Source organism: Lepisosteus oculatus, chromosome 11 (genome assembly GCF_040954835.1).
Source record: "Lepisosteus oculatus isolate fLepOcu1 chromosome 11, fLepOcu1.hap2, whole genome shotgun sequence".
NCBI lineage: Eukaryota > Metazoa > Chordata > Actinopteri > Semionotiformes > Lepisosteidae > Lepisosteus > Lepisosteus oculatus.
The window spans coordinates 24,913,012-24,930,634 of record NC_090706.1 but is presented as its reverse complement, the minus strand read 5'-3'; the positions used below and the strand labels follow the sequence as shown (position 1 = coordinate 24,930,634).

Here is a 17,623-nt window from a genome sequence, read left to right as displayed (position 1 = left end):
ATTCACCCAATTACTGTTTATTAACCACAGTTTGTTTCTTTAGTGTCAGATAATAAGACATGGTGCCAACTGCATTTTTATGAAGAAATGGCTTTGCAAAGGTCACACTAGTCACCTGTATCACTCCAAAACAATGCTTTTGAAATGTTTGTTTAATTCTGAAAAAATCATGACTAAATCAGCATTAGATGCTAAGGAAGGAAACTGGCAGCCTCATGAAACTTTACCTGTTTTAAGATGGGATTTACTATCTATTATGGAGTATGAATCTCATTAATAGATTTACCTATACATCACACCACAATTAAGAACTGCTTGGGTATTTTTATTTTGATGAAGCAACAGCAATAGGTTAGTACTTCTATGGAACATGAACAGCACAGAGTAAATATATCAGAGGTCTGATTTTTTATTACCCAACCCTGAACCCAAAACATGATCAAGAAACAAAGCTAAAGGCATACAGTAAATGGACAGTTAGCTTCTGCATACTTGCTGAAGATACCACTTGCTCAACTTGAATGTTATACAAAATATGCATTATTTATTATATCTATAGATTTAGAAGGTCCCTAAGAAAACAGAAATTGACTCAGAAATACATATATTGTAGTGTAGTCAGTTTTGGGGGAATTTTTTTTCATTTTTAGGAAAACGTTTATTAAAAATTATTAAATGAATTATCGTAATCTGGCCATATGGACTCAAATTAAATAAAAGTAAATGTTAAAAGAACATGTATTCACAGTCCAATATTTTACAATAGAGCTTAAAAGAAAAACTTGGAAAAAAAAACTGTTTTGAAATATCAGGGTTTTACTTTTTTCCCTGTAGTAAATTGTTTCATGTTTATTACTGCATTGAAATACAGAAGCAGTACCTTAAATTGAGGAAGGAGCTCTGAGTGTGCACTTTTGAGAGCAGGAGCTGACCACAGCAATTCTGCACATAATAGTTTGCTGTGGACTAGTCTGGATAATGTTTACTGCAAACTGGCTTTGAAGCTGCCAGAGGAAAGAGAACAGCAGTATACACAGGACCTGCGGGTCTCCCACAGCAGATGCTGCTATCACTTTTACGGCCTTGGCCCTGCAGACAGCCCGGGGCAAAATTTCAAATTTACCATCAAACCTCAGCCACAAGCCCAGAAAAGCTGACAAAATGTCAGTGTCCCAGAGCTCAATTAGAGCAGTCTTTAAATGGAGCTAACCCAGATCAAATGAAATCACCAAAAGGTTCATGATTATCAGCCACATGAGGAACTTGCTTATAAAGCATACCAACCATATCTCGTTATAATTTTATCATGTGTGAGGTACGATGTTTTTTTTTCTTGTTGTTTCTACTGTTTTGTGCCACATTATTTGTCATTGTCTTGCACAATACTCACATTGCTTTTGTTATATGTGTGAAATCCTTGTTTTATTTTATGCAAAACGTTTGACAGTTCTTTACCATTTGCAGGGTGGGCACTTAAGCAAGGCCATTTGTTTTAAATACAATGCACAATCTAAAGGTGAAATAATGTTTACATTTTGTTGTTTTTCATTTTTTCACCAATTTGTATTGTTCCTTACAACACCAAAGTCTTTAAATATATAGTAAACTAATTTTATTTTTAAGTAATTGTAACTGGTTATGTGTTTAAAGTCATATGCCTATATATTTTTATATGCCTAACTATTGTCTAACTATTTAAAAGCATCCTATCTCGAAATATGTTATTGAAATCACATAATAATAAAGCAGTTAGAAAAAAGTATGGCCTATGGAAAATCTTGTTTGTGTCAGAACTCTTCTAGATTTCTCACTCAAGCTGCTCCAGTAATTAAAAAAACAGAAACATGCCGTTAAAGTTTCCTCGAGAGCTGATGTAATTTATTATTATTATTGTTTTGGTACATTTTGCATCTTATTTCCTTTCTTCCAACAGAGGATTCTTGTCGCACAACGGTGCCATCTGCTGGCTTTACAACAGCTGTACACGTCTCAGACATTTTAACTACAGTACTGTATACGCATAAAACAGAGGTAAGCGGCTAATTAAATTACTATTATTATTATTTGCTAGTATTTATTACTCAATATTAACACATATATTAACAACAAATATTTATGATTAGTTTAACAGTATTTGAAGAAGAAATAGCAGTTAATTCCATAATGAAAAGAGTAATCACTGGTTTTGCTGCATAATATAATAAATTCGATGACCTTAAGGTAATATTTTCATTGCATTTTTTTTTGTTAGTCCTTCCCTCTGTCCACTTCGATTGGGTAATTTTGTTCGTCTCTGTATTATTATTGGTTAAACAGTCTTTCATTCACATGACATCATCGACAAAAGATTTACCTTTAAATGAAGTTGATTGGTTGGCTTGGGGAGATTTCTACTTCCAAATGGACAATTTTTATGTCAGTCCTTCCTATTCCCTACAACAGTTGGAAAAGGGAAACTGCACATGCTCAGTAATTCCGTGAGGAGAAAAAAAATGCCTATCACCTAAGTGAGCGCTGTGACTCTGCCTTCGGTGTTTTTAATTTTTAAAAAATCAGATCGGTACTTAGGCCTGTTTCGTTTTAACGACGAATGCAAGAACATCCTATCGTCTGCCTGGAGACAATTCTCGTATTTTGAGAAAATGCCGGTAGGGAATCTCTTTCTTGTGATCGAAATCAGTTTCTGTGTACATGATATAAGTCAGTTTAGCCGTGGTACCTCCCTTTCTCTATGGAATTGCCGTGTTGCTATGGCAGGCTGGTTTGTTAGCGGAGAGATATCTTGGGACAGTCGGCTTTATGCACGAACTGGGTGGCGAAAATGTGCAAGAAAAGTACTGTATGTCCACGCTTCTTTACGTATTTATAGGAATAAACACCGTTCTTCCCGATTGAAGACATTTTTACGATTCTCCACTCCACCGGCTACAAATACCAGTTCTCTTAAAATAATCTAATTCATGTCAGTGCGTCTGTTTAGTTAATTTAATGCTTAAAATGTAGAGTATTGTTCATACCGTCTGTGATTTGTGTGATATTGTTGTTATATAATCATAGTAGGTTATACTGCTTCCTGCGTTTTTGTAAACAACCCATGCAAATTAAAAACGCAAAGTCTGCATCGTCTGTTTTAATCAGGTTTAATCTCTTTCCATATACGGAAACTAGCTTATTTGTTTTATGCCTCGGTGAAATTTCTGTTTGAAGCAATTATTATAAACTGGTTGGTACAATAACCTTGGCGACAGGATGGAGACAGTTCAGTTTACAGCAGTGCGATGCTGGGCAGAGACATCACCAGATACATTACTACTAGGCCCATCTCCATATTTCTCCCTGTTGTAGTGAATATTATTGAAAATGTGGATACAGGCTTCACTGCACACACTCATTCTGCCCTTATCATTGCAGAATGACAGCATCACCAGAACAGGGCGTCAGGCAACTATTTTAAAATTCAGTGCAAGCTTTCACACTAGAATAGCAAATTTCATCAAGGTTTTAAGGTGCATTAGCCTTTTCTTCTCAAGGAAGGTAAAATTATTATTTTATAATATAGTATAGTTAGTTCTTAGAGGCCACTGGCAGAATTCATTTGTCCTGCTTGTAATTACCGTTTAATTTAGTACATGTACATGCTGTTTTTAATGAAGCATTGGAACACCCGTTTACAACGTGAAGGCGAATGATCTTTCACCATATTTTTAAGGTGTAGCTATCAAAGGCTTAAAAAAATTAAAAATATACAGTAAAACAATTTATAGTACACAATGCCCCCCACCCACGAACACGCATACTATACTCACACGAAGGGGATAAGTAGATAAACGAAGGTGAGGCTCAGTTAAAATTCCTGTTGATTTATCAAATAGAATTTAATTTTGAAGTTGCTTCAGTTACATTGTGGGGTTGTCCCTGTCTTTTTTTGCGTATACTTACAGAGCTCATGGATGTGGAGACACTTTTTCTGTCATGTAGCGTAGTATTCTGTGAACATTGATGATGACTATGAGAGACCATGACTATGTCCTGGTACAACACTCGTGACCTTGTGCTTGGATGTTGTATTTATTAGGGGTTGGGCATAATATAATAAAGGACTGCCTAGTAGTAGTTAATGCTGCTGCTTCCAGGTTAAGTTCTAAAGTTGATTCCTCCCTCGGAAATCTGGATTGTGGTGTGCTCTTGGACTGTCACCAGGGGGCACTGGTTTCCTGTCTTTACCCAAGGACTAGTTCTGGGCTTCTAAACTGTAACTTTCTTTGTGGCCCTACAGTAAGAGTGTGGAGTCCAGAGGGAGAGAGCAGTCTGTGAGCTCTTCGTCCCCCTCACACCCCCTGATTCTGTGATAGGCTTTGGCTTGTCGCAACCTTTACCAGAATTTGTGACTTTTGGTAATGAATGGGTAACATAATAAATAATAATACTTACACATATATAGTGCTTTTCTGGACACTTCACTCAAAGCGCTTTACAGGTAATGGGGACTCCCCTCCACCACCACCAATGTGCAGCCCCACCTGGATCATGCGACGGCAGTCATAGTGTTCCAGTATGCTCACCACATACACCAGCTAGCACCAGGAGGTGAACATAGTGATGAATAGATGGGGATTATTAGGCAGCCATTATGGATAAAAGCGAGGGTTAAATTTAGCCGAGGCTCCAGGATGACACCACTACTCTTTTAGAGAGATCCCCTGAGATTTTTAATGACTACAGAGAATCAGGACCTCATTTTTACATCTCATCTGAAAGATGGTGCTTTTTTACAGTGTAATCTTCCCATTACTATACTGGGACATTAGGACTCGCACAGCCTGCAGGGTGAACTCTCTACTGGTCCCACTAACACCTCCTTAGCAGCAACCCTATATATAGGCCAGGCTCACACCTGCTTAGCTTCAGTGGGTTTCCCATTTGAGCTGCAAGGTAATATAGCTGCTGATTATAAGTTCATGAGTTCTTGAAGGTATTTACATACTTATGTCGTTTCCCAATATTGGGATTAAATAGGAGAGGCATGTATAGCACCTGTCCACTTAACATTCTCTTATTTCTACAGAGTAACAAGCTGGACAGACCTGAGAAATCGGAGGTCAGTGATAATGTCAAGGTGGTGGTGCGATGTCGACCAATCAACCAGAAAGAGAGAATGATGGGTCACAAGCAGGCTGTCACCGTGGACGAGATCCGTGGGACCATAACTGTCAATAAAATCGATTCTCCCAACGAACCTCCCAAAACCTTCACTTTTGACACCGTGTTTGGACCTGAAAGCAAGCAGCTTGACGTGTATAACTTAACCGCTCGGCCCATAGTCGATTCAGTGTTAGAAGGATACAATGGTGAGTTGCCTTTGGAGCACAACGGTGACTTTAAAGAGCATCATGAATGTAAGAGGGTTTGTAGGCCTTGTGGGGCTCTTTATGACTTATTGATAAAGGAGTGCAAAATAAAGTAAATTCAGGTTTGATTTGTTTTTTGCATTTGGATTTTCTAAGACAAATTTGGAAGTAGAATTTGAGGTGGGATGTATTGTACCGTTTTTGCTGGTTTGGGAATATGTAAGGGAGAGCTTTGGATGTTGTTTTCGATTTCTGATTAAAGCTTCTTATTTTTAGGTACAATATTTGCCTATGGGCAGACTGGAACTGGAAAGACCTTCACGATGGAAGGTGTGAGAGCAGTGCCTGAGCTCAGAGGAATCATACCAAATTCTTTCGCCCATGTTTTTGGCCACATTGCCAAAGCAGAAGGTGACACTAGGTGGGAAGCCTGAACAGTTCACTTTCTCAAACGTTTCAGATTTCACAAGGCAAAGTTGGTAGGAGTGATGCATCCTTTTTTATAAGCACTAATTTTATTTTATGTTTTTTGTAACCGCTGTTTCTGCTTGCCAGTAGGATGTTTATTTTGCTTAAGTGGGAAAGGGAGTGTGGCAATAACACAGACGTGGAGAGTGTTTGAGCAATTCTCCATTGCCCTGAGAACAAAAGGCAAACGAAAAAAATATTTTTATTTCCTCTTCAGGTTCCTGGTTAGAGTATCCTATCTGGAAATTTACAATGAAGAAGTGAAAGACCTGCTAGGAAAAGATCAGAATCAGAGACTGGAGGTGCGTTGAGATGTTATTTTTAGAGTAAAAATTTGTCAAGTGTCATATTCAGATACTAAGTCAATTAAAAAATGAAATTGCTATTTTTGACAGTGAGATGTGGCTTAATTTTTGTTGCTGTCATTACATTGTTTGTTTGTTTGTTTGTTTGTTTGTTTGTTTGTTTGTTTGTTTGTTTGTTTGTTTGTTTGTTTGTTTGTTTGTTTGTTTGTTTGTTTGTTTGTTTGTTTGTTTGTTGCTCAGGTCAAGGAGAGGCCAGATGTTGGGGTGTACATTAAGGATTTGTCTGGATATGTAGTAAACAACGCGGATGATATGGACAGGATTATGACACTAGGACATAAGAACCGTAAGGATTTCCATTTCTTTATGTTTTATTAAATCACAATATTGTTATTGTTTCCGAAGACATGACAGACTAGGTGGGCCACTTAGTGTAACACTTAGTAAACCGCTGTGAATGTTTTGGTTTATTCTGAACAATAGTTAAAATGAAAATAACGGGTATTCTGTGAACTCTGATCAAAACTGTTTATTTTGGCAACATTAAATTAAAATGAGTGTTGACAAGGTAGCAGGTCCAACTCGCTGAATGGAACGGCATTTCATAAGTGACCATTTCAAAACTCCTCTGTTCAGGTTCTGTTGGAGCCACCAATATGAACGAGCACAGCTCTCGTTCCCATGCCATTTTTACAATCACAATTGAGTGCAGTGAGAAGGGAATTGATGGAAACCAACATGTGAGGATGGGAAAGCTACACCTTGTGGATCTCGCTGTGAGTACAGAACCAGTCACCATCCGAAACCCCCAACCACTTAAAAAAGAATGTATTGGAAACATACAAAAATAGTGTCGGGGCACATTTTGCTGCAGCTCAAGTCCTGTCATTTAAGTAAATTTACATGTGTTAAATCAATGAATGTTCATACATGTGCATGTAACTCAGGAGTAACTTGTATGACTTAATATTATAAGCAAAGTGAAAGTGATTTTTCTTTCTTGTAAAAAGCTCTCATGTTTTCATCCTAGGGGTCAGAGAGACAAGGAAAAACTGGAGCTACAGGGCAGCGCCTAAAAGAGGCCACAAAAATCAACCTGTCCCTTTCCACTCTGGGCAATGTTATCTCTGCATTAGTGGATGGCAAGAGTACCCATGTGCCCTACAGGAACTCGAAACTCACCCGTCTGCTTCAAGACTCTCTGGGTGGAAACTCAAAGACCATGATGGTAATAGAACAGGGTGTCTTTTTGTGAGTGGGCTCAGGTATTTCATGGACCCTTTATGTTGTACAGAACTTTAGTTTCTTTTCTCATGCTCAGAAATGAACTGGAACCAGTTCATCATTTTACAGTCCCATGGAAAAAAATCGTAAAACAATTACCAATTAGAGAAATGGAGAAATAAATCCATATTTGACAGTTTTAACAATTGCAAAACTGTGCATCCTTAGTTTGCTTTTTTTAATGTTCTCTTAATTTCCTCAAGTTATTTTACTATGCTTTTTCCCTGCCTCACTTTGCAGTGTGCAAACATTGGACCAGCTGACTATAATTATGATGAGACCATCAGCACTCTTCGATATGCTAACCGTGCCAAGAACATCAAGAATAAAGCCAGAATCAATGAGGATCCTAAGGATGCCTTGTTGCGCCAGTTCCAAAAAGAGATTGAAGACCTCAAGAAAAAACTGGAAGAAGGTATGGAATTTAAAGTACTGTTCAATAAATGTGCAAGGCTGCAGTTTATTGTAGAGTCCAAGCTTCATTACATATATAATACCTTAACATTAAAGGTGTGCAGTAGCTAGATGGCAGCCTAGAGCCATTAAAAGCTACATTTAATGTCTTGGAAATCACATTGTTGAAGATTTACCAAGTTATAAGGTTAAAGATATATATTTTTCTTGAAGGAATATACTAATGTAGTAACTAACCATATAAATAGTAAAAAACTGAAGATTTCAAAGTGGTTCATCTTAAGTCTTTTCAGTACTTATGCTTTTGCTTATGAGGCATTCCTGGAAAGGTTTCAGTTTACTGTTGCCACCTTGTAGACTGATCTCTTTAAATCTCAGAAACTAAGCAACGTTGACTTGGTCAATAATGGGATTGGAGGCCTTGAAGAGGTTGCTGCTGTAAGTGGTGAATTCTTCCACTGCAGCTGGACCACGATTTCCAAAACCGATACCCGGGTATGGTGATGGGGGGGACACTGCTGGAGGAGGTGAAGTCCTTTGAGTCTTTTAAATCGAGGCTCTGACTACTTTGTCATTGAAGATCCCACTGCACTGTTCAGAAAAGTGTACAGGTGTTACCTGTGGCATCCTGTGTGAATTCCTCTTTGGGCTTACACACACAAATTAATTAATTGGGTAAAGTAATTGGGTGACACAGTGATTAGCATAGTGCTGGGGTCCTGAGTTTAATTCTGGACCTGGGGTGATATCTAAGGGGAGTCTGTATATTCTCCCTGTGTTCGCATGGGCTCCCTCTCACAATCCAAAGATATACTGTACTTTGAAAAATGTGTTACCATCCATCCCTCCTCACTCTTTCACCTGAGCTGCTGCATAATCCCTTCTTTGCCTCACCCAGAGTGATGCCCCACATCAGTGGTGGATGAAGCCGGTCTCTTCCCATCTGTGAAGTGCTTTCTGAAATGCTACACAGCTGCAGTTGTTCCTTTCTTTCGCCCGGGTTTTCGAGGGGGAACATTCTAGAACTGTGAGAAGTAAATAATGCATAAGTGTGTGAATTTTTAGAGTATGTTTCTCATCATCCAGGGGAAGAGATTTCCGGTTCTGAAGGCAGCGGGTCAGACGAAATGGAAGATGAAGACGGAGAAGTAGGGGAGGGGGGAGAGAAAAGAAGGAAGCGGAGAGGTATGTATGCAAGGGAACACTCTGCCTTCCCAAAGTCACTGAATGTTGGTGCCGATGCATGTTTACATGGTTCTATTACATAGTTAAACGTGGGTGTTTCTAATTCCTTGCATAGCATTTTCTGTAATGTAATTTGCATAGTAGATAACCCAGAGATTTTGCTGAAAAGAGAAGGGACTGGAACACAGGCCGCTTCAACAATGCAGCGGTTTATCATTTCCTTTGTGTTCAGGCAGTTGATTTTTAGGATATCGCAACATCTGCCTTACAGATATTTTTGTCAACTCTGTCATTTTTATTTTGTATGTTCCTTATCAGGTTTGCGCTTGGAGGGTTAGAATTTCATCTTTTGCGGTACCTCCGGGTACAATTTTAAGATGGCTAAATATTTTAATCCGAGAACCACTTAGTGTGCTGAATTAAAGGCAGATTGTTTCACTGTCCAAAATATTGTGGAACAAGCCTGTTGCAGTACATTTAGGACCGTAAAAGACCACCGTACCTAATTAAAACCTTGTCTTCGTAAAAGGCTTACTTGTCCTAGCCATTTTATTGTTTAAGAATACTTTTAACTTCCAGAGTGGTTTATATAGAAAGGAATTCTTTCAACTTAGGCTTTATTAAAACATTTGCTCTTAAATTGTCACTGACTTAAAAAAAAACTATTTTGTTGTAAAATAAGTCTCATAATAACCACAATAATGTAATATATAGGCAGATTAGATGCAACCCCAGTTATCAACATTGTTTTGCAAAGTAGCTGTTGATAATTTGATTGAACACAAGCTTTTTTATGCTTTTCTTAAAAGCTATCTTGTATTTGTATGTGTTTTTCCAAAGTTGTTGTTCTCCTTAAAATGTTACTATGTACTGTATTTAAAAAAGCATGATCATGCCTTCAGCCAATACAAATCATTTGTCAAGATATTTGCGAAAAAGCATGTCCTCAAAAATAAAACTCTTTGAATATGAAATAGGTATACCTGAAATGCAATATTTTGAGAGTAATGAAGTACAGTATACTTTTAGGGCATATCATTTGATGTCAATCACTGTGTTTGGTAACTGATTATAGATTTACTTTAATGTTGAATGCATGGTCTAAATTATTCCAATTATTAAAATACAGTATTGGTCATAATTAGGGAAAAAAAATCAGTTGAAGCCTATCTGATGCACTGCACCAGGAAGTCTTAGGGCTGCTTTTACTTGTCTAACTTTGCCCTAGGTCAGGATTCCTATGTTACTGTAGGTCACCTGCGAGGTAAGGTGTAGCCAATATGAGTGTTGTGATGCTGGACCTCGCTATTTCAGAAGCCAATTTCCCCTAGAAAAGAGTTTGGCACATAGAGGTTGTCTTGAGATGAAATGGGGTGTATGAGTTAGGAAATGTAACTGATGGAAAAACGCCAAGAAGGAACCACATGTGGCATTGTACACAAATTGCTTCAGCTGGAGCCTGCCCTGTGGGTAGGTGGAGAGTGTCATTTTCCAGAGCTAAATGATGAGCACTGTTCCAGACTTTCTGGGGTCTACCCATCATTCTGCTTTTTGCCCTGTCCTGTCTTGGGTTTGCTGTGGAGCTTGTCTCTCTCTTTTGCAGGCAGTAGCAGCAGCAGTAGCTCAGACTCCGCCTGTTCTGTTATACAGAACTCTCTGCAGAAATCCCATACTAGTGAGTGGGAGCTGTTTCAAAAGACACCCACCTCCTCTTTAGTCCCCCTACCCACCCCTTTCTGCTTTGGTCATCTTTTAAAACAGAGGCTCTTCCCGTCTTATTTTGCTCCCTAAAAACAAGATGAAACAACAGCTGAAAAGAAGAATCAAATTGCATGCATTTTTCCTTCTTCATCGCATTTAATGCATGCACCTGTCATGCGTGTGTAATGTACAGTATGTTCTTCATTTAAGTCATTGTAAATGTTTAATTTCTCAACTTTTTTACAGTATTTGATCAACAGGAGAGACAAGAAAAGTTTTTTAAATTTAGTCAATTATCTCCATTGAAAGAAGGGAAATTAATTTCTGCAGTTTGAATATGATGCAAAACTGTTACCAGTGTAATTTCATCTGGTATGGAACATACATTTCTTAATAGCATGTCATAACGTGAAGGCTAAGCAGTCTTCTTTTACGAAATGAAAGTAAAAAATGTCTCTGTCCTCAGACATTGTTTTTCACCAACCATCTTTTCATTTTCTGTGGAAACGTCTGGAACACTGCACAGTTGTGTAGCATCTGTAGTATACTAGAGTGTAATTGTGCTTTGTAATTTATTTATTCCTCCATGTCGAACATCCCTCTATTAAAAAAAAAAGTGATTTCTTATATTTCAAGTTTAGGCCTCTTGTTGACTTTTTGAATATGAGTAGTTCGAGAAACTTAATACAAAAGGTCTGTTTAACTCCTTATTTAACAAACTGCTGCATCATTTTGAATGGGCCATTTCATTGTCTCTCATTTGGTTTCTGGTTCATGCTTATGTTTTCCCCCTTTTCGCGCTTCAAACATGCAGCTTTTGAAATTATCTTGGCTTTTGAATTCAACAAGTAATGTTGTTTCTTCTTTCTTCTTTCTTGATGCAAATGCTGCCTCTCTGACTTGCTAATTTCTACTTCTTAATGCAAGACCAAACAGGTTGGTTTCATAAACTTTTTTTACCCCATTATTCTAATAGTATTTAAACTTATGTCAGTTAGTAGTAGTGGTCCTAGATGTCCAAATGGTTAGTAGTGAATGAGTGTTTACGTCTTGTGTTTGTACACAGATTCTTCATTTATGTTTTCAATCCAGAATGTAGCCTTTTCATTTCTTACAGTGAAGTGTGTTTGGATTTAATTAAGTTAAAAGATGCCAATATCTTACGAAAAATATCTAACTTAGAGAATTAGAAATTTCCAGGAACTGGAACAGAAACTGGTATTTCTTATCTGGTGCAGAGATTGTGGTGACATTTACTGTATAGCTTGACTTGTTTTTTAAAACTTGCCTAATCTTTATCATTTGTACCGTACTTATTTGATAGATGCATATTTGGTTTAGAATGCATTTCCATACCTAAATTATTTGATGTCTTAATAGGCAACATAATAGGGCAATGTCAGCATAAATGAAAAATGGTGCAAAACAAATTTGGAGGGTTGAACATTTGCAGAAAAGTAATTAATCCTGTCTTAATTATCCTGGCAGAACACCTACGTTATTTAATTTGTTTTTTTTGTCCTCCACTGGCCTTGGGATTTAAAATAATTTTAAGCTGCTGTTGATAATATCTTCTGTTGATTCCAGGCCACTCAAATGAACATTTTCCATTATTCAAGTCTTGGTTTGCTTTCAGGAAAAAAGAAGGTCTCTCCTGATAAGATGGTAGAGATGCAAGCCAAGATTGAGGAGGAAAAAAAGGCTCTTGAAGCCAAACTGGACATGGAGGAGGAAGAGAGGAACAAGGCCAGAGCCGAGCTGGAGAAAAGAGAAAAAGACCTATTGAAAGCCCAGTAAGGGTTGATTTTTGCATCTTGGTCCTTGCTAGAGCGTTGTGCACAGAAGATTTGTGTGAGGAACACCCTGTTTATACCTAGGCATTAAGTTAACTAGCATAAGATCAGTGCTTTAAAAGCCAGAGCAGTCACATTCCTTCACCTACTCTTGTTGTATTTTCTACAGTAATGGAAAGATTTATCTCTATAATATACATAATGTGCAATTACTATGAGGTGCTGTTTAGGCCATTATTCAAACTTTACCTCTCACATACACACAAATTGCTCTCACATACACAAAAAGCTCTCGCATTCACTAGTTTTATCTCGTACATACACCTAAAACACACCTTCGCAATGTGAACGTGAGAGGCAAAACTAGTGAATGTGAATGGGTTTTATGTGTATGTGCCCAGTAAAACTAGTGGATGTGAGACCGTTTTCTGTGTATATGAGAGCAATTTGTGTGAGTGTATGAGAGTTTGAATAATGGCCTAAACGTCACCTCATAGCTTCAGATCATATTTTTTTACATTTGCCAAAAAGATAAACTCACTTGAAGAACTTCAGCTTTGAAACAGAGTAATTGCTTTATGACTGTGAAGTCTTGATCAGATTAAGGCTTAAATGTATCAGTTAACCACGTGGCATGCATGGTTGTGTGTAGAATTAGTTGCCTCACATCTTTACTTTTGCTGTTTCCTATTAAAGGCAAGAGCATCACCTCCTATTGGAGAAGCTTTCTGCTCTGGAGAAGAAGGTGATAGTTGGGGGAGTAGATCTTCTGGCTAAAGCAGAAGAACAGGAAAAGCTGCTGGAAGAGTCCAACAATGAACTGGAAGAGAGACGGAAAAGAGCTGAGCAGCTGCGCAGAGAGCTGGAGGAAAAAGAGGTGATGGGGAAAAAGTGGTGGCCAGGCTCAACTGGCTCGACTCTGGGGACTGCTCCTTTACTTGTGTTGTATAAGGCCCAAAGCTTATCATAATTCAGAACGGTAATTACATATAAACAGTTCAGCTCCTTTTATTTATATATGAAATCACTGTGCTCCTGAGTGACTCAACCAGCAGCATTTGGTATGGCAGAAGAATCCCAAATTCATAAATCTCTAAACCAAAAAAGAAGCATTCTGAAATTACGTTAATGCTTTGTCTACATTTTATAACAAAGCATTTCCGACCTGTGCATGTTCTTGTGAATTCATATTGACATGTTAATTGTTCATGTCAACAAGCATTTTGAGCAGCAGATTTATATGCATCTTGCTAACAGCAAGTTTATATGCATCTTGCTAACATGTGCTAAGGAAACACATCTGTGAAGTATGTTAATTTTTGCAGGAGTGGCCAATATTGATTGAATCAGAGTAGTTTGTATCAGTTGGAGTAGGCACAGGAATTATGTCTTTTTTTATTTCCACTGCTTCAAAACAGCAAGAACGCCTTGATATTGAAGAGAAGTACACAAGCTTACAAGAAGAAGCTCAAGGAAAGACGAAGAAATTGAAGAAAGTTTGGACAATGTTGATGGCTGCCAAGTCAGAAGTAAGCTACTTAAAAAAAATCATAAGTTCATTTTATTTTAAGGTTGTCTTTTTCCTAAGGACTCAGAAATATGGTCACTTGCATCTGCTGAGCAAAAGTGCTTTAAAAGTAACCCTGGAACCAGTGTACACCTGCAATGTTTTATATAATGAGGCAATTCTAGCATCAGTAAATATATGTCCCTTTTTTCTTTCAGATGGCTGACCTACAGCAGGAGCACCAAAGGGAAATAGAGGGACTGTTGGAAAATATCAGACAACTTAGCCGTGAACTTCGTCTGCAGATGCTGATTATTGACAACTTCATTCCCCAAGATTATCAGGTAAACTCCCTCGCCCTCTTTGTACTCATTTACAGTACATGAAAAGTTTCTTGTCATTTTAAGACTGTATGAATTTTACTCTTATTAGGCAATGTTGAGTTTTTGCTTAGTTGCTGCATTTGATTTGCTCATCGTGAATATCCCGGATAGGCTTGTATAACCATGTAAATTACTTGAATCAGTGATATTCTGGCTGATTAGAGGTATCTTTTGTGGTTCAGAACTGAAGGGAAATGCATATGTGATTATCAGATTGAGGGAATCTTTAAAAGTAAATCATGTTAAAATAGATGCAAGTGGATAAATGTGATCCATTGTCAGCTTTTTCCTTTCTAGGAGATGATTGAAAACTATGTGCACTGGAATGAGGATATTGGGGAATGGCAATTGGTAAGTACACTTCTGCGTTTTTATGCCACAAACGATAAAAAGATTAAGGACTGACCTATGTCATTGGTCTGTGCCTTGTAAACATCTGTTACAGGGGAAGAGGGGGTTCTGGTTTTGGTAAGAGGATGTGCTATGTCTGTATCAACCCACCATGTAATCACAAATGCTGCTTTTGTTATAGAAATGTGTTGCCTACACCGGGAATAATATGAGAAAACAAACGCCTTTACCAGACAAAAAAGAAAAAGATGTAAGTAAAACAGGATTATGCCGTGTTGTGTAAAGCATGATTACGTCCCACCTATACAAACACTGAATATCTTTGCCGTTTCATTCTTAAACACAGCCATTCGAGGTTGACCTGTCCCATGTGTATTTGGCTTACACCGAAGAAAGCCTGAGACAGTCTTTGATGAAACTGGAGAGACCCAGAACTTCAAAAAGTGGAAGGTCACGCCCTAAGACTGGCAGGAGGTAAATTGGGTTACTAATTATGTGAAACCAGGCGTTGTCCAGGTATTATACCCAATGGGAATTGTTCTAAACGTATGTTTTTTATCCTGAGTGACAGCCGTCACTGAATTAAAAAAAAGAACCTTTCAATTTCTATGTGGAAAATTTGAAAGAAAACATCTACTATCTATTTTTTTAATTGTTTTTGGAGGGAAGTTTGGAGTGATAGATTGTGAAATTACACAAAGAAGTTGAGTTACTCAATATTTCTTATCTGTAATGTGATATCAATAGGCTCTGCAGTTCTTTTTAAACAAAAACTTTATTCTAATACAATTTTGGGAAATGATACTATTAGAGTAGAGATTAGGCCTCTGGACTGCGGGCAGGTGTGCCTTAAACAAGGTTTTTCACTCAAACCGCTGTGATAAATGCCCTGTTATAGAAATGGGTCTTCCCATTTAATAGATTATCCTTGTAAATGAAAATTATTTTCTCAATGGAGAACCTTCCACCACCCCGGCAAGCTGACAAATCTGTTCTGTCAAAAAGCCAGCCTCTCTCCATGTGAGATCTGAATGCTTTTGAGACTGCTTGGAAATAACACCACCACAACAGTCTTATCTTGCCTTATGAGACCTGTTACACATGCAGTACATGGTTAAGGTTACTCACAGTCGAAAATTTTCTTGATGCAACTGCCAAATAAAACGGTTGCCTAGGTGCAATAAATAGTGTAAGCTTGCAGTTTGTCAGAAATAATGAGCATTTCATTAAAAGAGGGGTTGTTGACCTTTCATTTCTTTTTTTCCAGGAAAAGATCTTCAAAACCTGAAGCTGCAATTGATTCTCTTCTGCAATAAAGGCAGCAGAAATGGCGTGATGAAATCCACAACACTACAATGCAGAATGTTTCAAAAGGAAGAGTGAATGGTTTTAAGTACCTTGACAGTATTCTATAGAAATGAAAGGTGTGTTACATTGTTGGACAATAAAAAAAAAAATCTTACCCATTAAGGTGACCAGTGAATATTTCTAAAATAAGTTAAACAAATCTGAATTGTCTTAAGTAATAATGCAGTATTGCTTGTCCTCATTTAGTAATTAGCTCCCTGTGCTAAACAGAATATAATCTGTGCATATTGGTGTCTTGTGACTATTAAATACACTTGAATTAGGCAGTGTCACTTGTCTCTAACGTTGCATATGTCTATGACTGTAGTTTTGAGCCCATTAGCAGATGCATTAAATATCAAATTATTTGCTATAAACTATTTTGCAAAGGCAATACTTTTTACATACTTGCAGAAATAAAAACTTGATTCTGAATAATTCCTGAAATACTGTTATAAACTTTCACATTTATTTACTAGGAGAGTAACTGACAGGAGGCAGGACTTTGTTGCCATACTGTATATAAAACTGTTTCATATTTTCCTTATACGATTTAGCATACACTATCATTTTAATTGTGCTGTCCTTGACAAAAGAAATCTATAGCATTTGTGAATGGTGGTGCTTCTGCAGTTATCTGCATTAAATGTACTAGAAGTTAAAACTTTTTTCTAATCTTTACAGTAAGTGATATGCACTAGGTATCCTCTGGGATAGTTTTAAGAAAAACCTTGCATGCAGAGCCCTTTACACTTTTGTTTCAGCTGTAACACTAACAGTTATTTCTTGTTTTTATTTTATGTAATTACCAGTGGTTTTCTGTAGTCTTAAAAAAAACTAACTTTATTTTATATGTTGACATTGTTTACATTTCTGTGTACCATTTCCTCCTGGATGCTCTATAATTTATTAAATTATTTTATACAGTTCCAAAACATCATCCTGGACTTAGCCTTTTATTTTAGTTTCAGAAGCCATCTTATACACAACAGAAAACAATAACATTACGTGACATCAGCATAACCTTGCGTTAGATGCCCTCTTTCTTAAATATGAGGTTTTCACATTGTTAAATGTGCTTTTTGCAAAGTTTTTACAGTGAAGGGGAAATATTGAATGTGATGATTTATGTGCTTTGAAAGGTTTCATATAATGGTGAAACACTCAATGTACATAAAGAACACAATACTGAACATAAATATATAACATTTTAACGAATATATAAAAGCAAGATTAATTTTTGACATTTTATAGATGCCCAGCATTTCCTCTCTGACCTAATATTCATTGGTTTAGAAAGAATTTCACTTTATCTTCAAGGTGGAATTTGGGACAACAAATTATTACAGAGAAAAGCATTTTTTACATATTGGCAGGGATGCATTTCCTAACGTGATGTGATAATTCTTTACACTTATGTAGAGCTTTTCTGGACACTCCACTCAAAGTGCTTTACAGGCAATGGGGATAGTGCCAAAGTGCACCAGTACGCTCACCACCCACCAGCTGTCAGTGGGAAGGAGAACAGAGTGATGAA

At 37.4% G+C, this 17,623-nt stretch overlaps 1 protein-coding gene across 2 annotated transcripts; it reads left to right on the top strand.

The window, feature by feature from the left end:
• The first annotated feature begins 2,363 nt into the window (after positions 1 to 2,363).
• kif3a (kinesin family member 3A) lies at positions 2,364 to 17,026 on the top strand. Of its 2 annotated transcripts, XM_006631861.3 has the most exons (19): positions 2,364 to 2,648; positions 5,066 to 5,348; positions 5,625 to 5,769; positions 6,034 to 6,118; positions 6,362 to 6,467; positions 6,758 to 6,897; positions 7,152 to 7,349; positions 7,646 to 7,820; positions 8,906 to 9,004; positions 10,608 to 10,679; positions 11,633 to 11,641; positions 12,342 to 12,498; positions 13,195 to 13,375; positions 13,917 to 14,027; positions 14,224 to 14,349; positions 14,686 to 14,739; positions 14,921 to 14,989; positions 15,086 to 15,213; positions 16,007 to 17,026. In XM_006631861.3, exons 1-19 carry the CDS (start codon positions 2,643 to 2,645, stop codon positions 16,053 to 16,055), a joined length of 2,193 nt encoding a protein of 730 aa, XP_006631924.2. In that variant the 5' UTR covers positions 2,364 to 2,642; the 3' UTR covers positions 16,056 to 17,026. The 2 variants fall into 2 exon arrangements, with proteins under 2 accessions (XP_006631924.2, XP_015205073.2); XM_015349587.2 differs by lacking the exons at positions 10,608 to 10,679; positions 11,633 to 11,641 and having other exon boundaries at positions 2,365 to 2,648.
• Positions 17,027 to 17,623: the final 597 nt, after the last annotated feature.

Bases quoted from the DNA above. Each gene is read 5' to 3' on its own strand.
- kif3a (XM_006631861.3), top strand. The intron at 14,028-14,223 runs GTAAGCTACTTA...TTTTTCTTTCAG, and splicing joins TGATGGCTGCCAAGTCAGAA to ATGGCTGACCTACAGCAGGA. The intron at 14,990-15,085 runs GTAAGTAAAACA...TCTTAAACACAG, and splicing joins CAGACAAAAAAGAAAAAGAT to CCATTCGAGGTTGACCTGTC.